Below are 4,754 nucleotides of genomic sequence, written 5' to 3' on the forward strand. Positions count from 1 at the left end.
GCTTGAGCCACCGTGCCCGGCCAATGGTAACTTTTTTTTTGAGACAGAGTCTCGCTCTGTCACCCAGGCTGGAGTGCAGTGGTGCAATCATGGCTCACTGCAGCCTCGACCTCCCTGGGGCTCAAGTGATCCTCCCACCTCAGCCTCCTGAGTAGCTGGAACCACATCTTGGCTCACTGCAGCCTCCACCTCCTGAGTTCAAGCGATTCTCATGCCTCAGCCTCCCAAGCAGCTGGGATTACAGCTGTGTGCCACCATGCCCAGCTAGCTTTTGCATTTTTAGTTGAGATGGGGATTCACCATGTTGACCAAACTGGTTTTGAACTCCTGACTTCAAGTGACCTGCCCACTTCGGCCTCCCAGAGTGCTGGGATTACTGGCGTAAGCCACCATCCCTGGCATGTAATGGTAACTTTTCACTACATTTGGCATCCTATCTACAGATAATCTGATGGAAACTGTGGACCTCAGGCAGGCATGGGGAGGGTTGGAATACAGTTTTGCTCACACACAAAATGGTATATACTATTTCAGGGGGTGCACAGACCCTTTTTGATACCCCGATATCCCTCTATATTTGAACATTCTGATTTAAACCAACCTCCTTAAGAAACTGAGGCTGGTCAGGCGCAGTGGCTCATGCCTGTAATCCCAGCACTTTGGGAGGTCATGGCGGGCAGATCATGAGCTCAAGAGATTGAGACTGTCCTAGCCAACATGTACAAATGTCTTGACTCAGCCCTAAGTCCCAAACTTAGAGCAGGTGGCAAGGAAGAGTTTTCAGTGCAATAACAGGCAATGCTACTCACATGCCCTTCACTCTGAGGAAATAACATCTATTTAGAGACTACACAAAGTCAAGCGCCTCTTCCAAGTCTAAAAAAGAAGCAATAAAGGTTGCCCACCAGTCAAAGAACCTAATCATCTCAGTCTGTATTCATTTGTGAACTCCTCCTCTCACTAGACACTGACAGATTATCTGCTTAAGGCTCAATAGTTTTTTGTTTGTTTGAAACGGGGTCTCACTGTGTTGTCCAGGCTGGAGTGCAGGGGTGCAATCTCCACTCACTGCAACCTCAACCTTCTGGTTTAAGCGATTCTCCTGACTCAGCCTCCAAAGTAGCTGGGACTACAGACATGTACCACCATGCCCTGATAATTTTTGTAGTTTTAGTAGAGACAGGAGTTTTGCCATGTTGGCCAGGCTGGTCTCGAACTCCTGGCCTCAAATGATCCATCCACCTCAGCCTCCCAAAGTGCTGGGACTACAGATGTGTACCACCACGCCCGGCCTGAATATAACTTTCGAGAAAGGAACAGGATGTTATGAGAGAAAGTACTTGACCAAGACCGCGGAGCTTTTGTAGAAGATTTTTCACATTGCAAGTTAAAGCCAACTGCGGCCCCTCTCATAATAACTTTCAGTCTGTCTTCAAATAGTTTAACCAAGGCTTTTTTTAAAGTACTATAAACAAGACAGACAGAACCCTTACAACTGATAACAAAGTCCTCAGGAACCTTGAGAGAGAGAGAGAGAGAGAGAGAGAAAGAGATCCAGGACTCCCAAGAGAATTGATGGGATCAGTGTGAGTCAAAAGCACTATGAGTCACATCTGGAGACAGGCCCACTGGTAGCAAGATAACTTCATGAACTGGCTCACATCTACATGTGAGCACCCTGGGATCCAGCCAGGCAGAAAATTTGGAAAGGCTGGCATGCTGGGGTGAAAGGCATTAGGGAGAGCCAGACATGCTCTGGAGTCTAAGGCCCGTAGGCCTTAACTACGCCAGCTGGGAAGATGACATATACAAAGAGGCATCCCCCTCACGTGGCCCAATCAAAGCATCCCGCTTCTTCTACCGGCTTTGTGGCTCATTAAAGGTAAAGTTCAAATCGGCAGGAGGGCCCTAGACACAGTCCTAACTAAGGTCCTGAGAGCCAAATGGTACCTTGCAATCTCTGCCAATGTTACAACAAACTTAGGTCAGAGCCCGAACAGGTCAAGCATTTAATCCTAAAAATGTTCTCCAAAGGAGGAAGGGCTAGAGGTAACGTGAAACTCCAAATACCATCTGACAAGCGGCTACCCCAAAGCGGCTGCCAACCACACCCCGATGAGCAAGGAGAAAGGAATTTCAGGGAACACCCAACTTCCTCCCTTAAAACTGCCGCTTTGCTTTTAATGTTAACTCAGTGACAGAAGTCGCCAAAACGGGGGAGAGGTTCTCCCAACCCAAGGCCGGCGGGTCCATGTCCGGCCAGAGTCACAGTGAGCGAGCGCCCCTTATCATCGAGCCCAAATGTCCACGCGTTATTCAGCCCGCCCTGGCCCACTTCTTCTGCTGGGGTTCGCCCGGAGCTCAGAGGGAAGGTGGGGGCGCCCCAGGCTACCACCCTGGCAGCCCCTTCCACGCCCCGCCACCTACCGCAGTGCTGCCCGCCTCATTGCGTTAGGCTGCTGTGCGCGCGATGGAAAACCGGGTCCCGTGCGCTGGTCGGTGGAGGGAAACAAGCGATAAAACAGGCGCGAGCGCGAGCGCGAGCACGAGCACCAAACCGAGCCCCACTCCTCCGACCGCGCCCTGGCTGAGAAACTGCCGGGGCGACGGACCACTGTGTGCGGGGGCGGGTCCGCAGCGTCCGGGGGCGGAGCTGTGCTGTCCCGGGGCGGGGCTGCGCTGTCCTGGGCAGATCCTACCCGTTCATTGGCGGGAGGCTGGAGTCCGCCGCCGCGGAGCTTCCCACTCAATCTGTGCGGGGCGTGTTGCTAGAGCGAGGCCAGCCCATTCTCGGTTGAGTAAACGAATCACGCAGCACCGCCAGGCCGTGACGTCAAGAAGAGGCGCGGCCCTGCCCAGTGGAATTTATCTCCTTTATGCTTGACCCGTGCGCCTTGGCTCCGTCTGTTCTTGTCCTTGGCTGCACGTTGGAATCTTCTGGGCAGCTTTACAAACTACTGATGCTTGGCCGGGCGCGGGGGCTCACGTCTGTAATCCCAGCACTTTGGGAGGCCTAGGCGGGCAGATCACCTGAGGTCAGGAGTTCGAGACCAGCCTGGCCAACATGGCGCAACCCCGTCTCTACTGAAAAATACAAAAATTAGCCGGGCGTGGTGGCAGACGCCTGTAATCCCAGCTACTCAGGAGACAAGCAAGAGAATCGCTTGAACCCGGAAGACGGAGGTTGCGGTGAGCCGAGATCGCGCCACTGCACTCCAGTTTGGGTGACAGAAGGAGACTGTCTCAAAAAATAAAAAAAATACTGATGCTTGAGACCCACTGACTGGGGATTCTGGTTTAGTCCTGGGTGCTGTCTGGGCTTCGGGATGATATCTAAAGATGCCCCCAGGTGATGCTAATGTAACCAAAGGCCAAGAACCACTGACCTAAGGGGAAAAAAATTGTTCCTCTTCTCTTTTCGGCCTAACCCCTAATGTTTGACATCTTGGCCGAGCTAGAGAGGTTCAAGGCCAGAGAGTTTAGGATGATTTCACCCTACGACATAATTCTCCATTTCTTTCAATGAATTCTTATTGAACTGTTTGCATTGTGCCAGGCACTATTGCAGAGGCTGGGGTTCCAAAAACAAAAAAGGACAAAAATCCCCGCCCTTAAGGGGCTATGGATAAGGAAGGAAAACAAATCAGCAAACAAGCTAGCAAATAACATGATTTCAAATATGGTGAAGCGGTTTAAAGGGGAAATAAGGTAATGGGGATCTTTTGAGAATATATGCAAGTCTTGCTTTGCCTCTAAAGATGGCAATTTCCTAAAAGGCAAGGGCCTTATGCTTTTTCGCAGTACCCCATACTTAGTAAAAAATGCATTGATTCGCATTAAGCTAGCTTTCTGTTTTGAATCACTTCATGAGTTACACATGGAGCATGGTCTTTGGCTTTCTACCGAATTTTCCCTGCTTTTATCAGTCCCACAGCTGGAAGACTCCCCTTTTAGCCTGCGAGGATCTCTCCTTCATATTTGTTCACATTGTACCTTTTCAGTGATTGCCTAGTTGGTTTTGTGCCAGCCATACTTCTTTATACTCTACCACACCTAACACAAAGAACAATAAATATTGTATTGAATTATACTATTTTTGTTCTTCTTTTTACTTGAACTTTTTGTTGAAGCAATAGGAGGCTCCGGAAGAAAAAATATGCAGGAGAGAATTTTTTGCAAATGGTATAATAGGTAGGTACAGTTTATAGCTTTTCCTGCAATCAAGTCATCTTCTATCAATTTCCAAATTATAAAGACACATTTTCATCAATGTAATAAACAGCATCGGTTTTGGCTGGAACAGCTGAAACCAGGGCCTTAATGCCATGCAGATGCCTTCTCTCTATTGCTTATCTTTGCTTCTCCTTTGCACACTGGCTTCATTATCTTTTCTAAGTAATGGCATTCTCCATACGGCAATAGAAGCTCCTGAACTTTGACCAGGCGTGGTGACTCACGCCTGTAATCCCAGCATTCATTTTGGGAGGCCGAGGCAGGTGGATCACCTGAGGTCAGGAGTTTGAGACCAGCCTGACCTCAAATGGTTTGAGGGGGTTTTAGTGAAACCCCATCTCTACTAAAAATACAAAAAATTAGACAAGCATGGTGGTGGGCACCTGTAATCTCAGCTACTCAGGAGGCTGAGGCAGGAGAACTGCTTGAACCCAGGAATTAGAGATTGCAGTGAGCCAAGATCGTGCCATTGCACTCCAGCCTGGGTGACAGAGCAAGACTCTGTCTAAAAAAAAAAAAAA

At 49.3% G+C, this 4,754-nt stretch overlaps 1 protein-coding gene across 1 annotated transcript in view; it reads right to left on the reverse strand.

The window, feature by feature from the left end:
* ACOT9 (acyl-CoA thioesterase 9) overlaps positions 1 to 2,638 on the reverse strand; it is a 40,033-nt gene extending 37,395 nt beyond the window's left edge. The window contains exon 1 of the mRNA XM_017514575.2: positions 2,428 to 2,638. Coding sequence (XP_017370064.2) covers positions 2,428 to 2,447 — 20 coding nt within the window. The 5' untranslated portion in view covers positions 2,448 to 2,638. The remainder of the gene's footprint in view (positions 1 to 2,427) is intronic.
* Positions 2,639 to 4,754: the final 2,116 nt, after the last annotated feature.

Source organism: Cebus imitator, unplaced genomic scaffold, assembly GCF_001604975.1.
Source record: "Cebus imitator isolate Cc_AM_T3 unplaced genomic scaffold, Cebus_imitator-1.0 Scaffold527, whole genome shotgun sequence".
Classification (NCBI taxonomy): Eukaryota; Metazoa; Chordata; class Mammalia; order Primates; family Cebidae; genus Cebus; species Cebus imitator.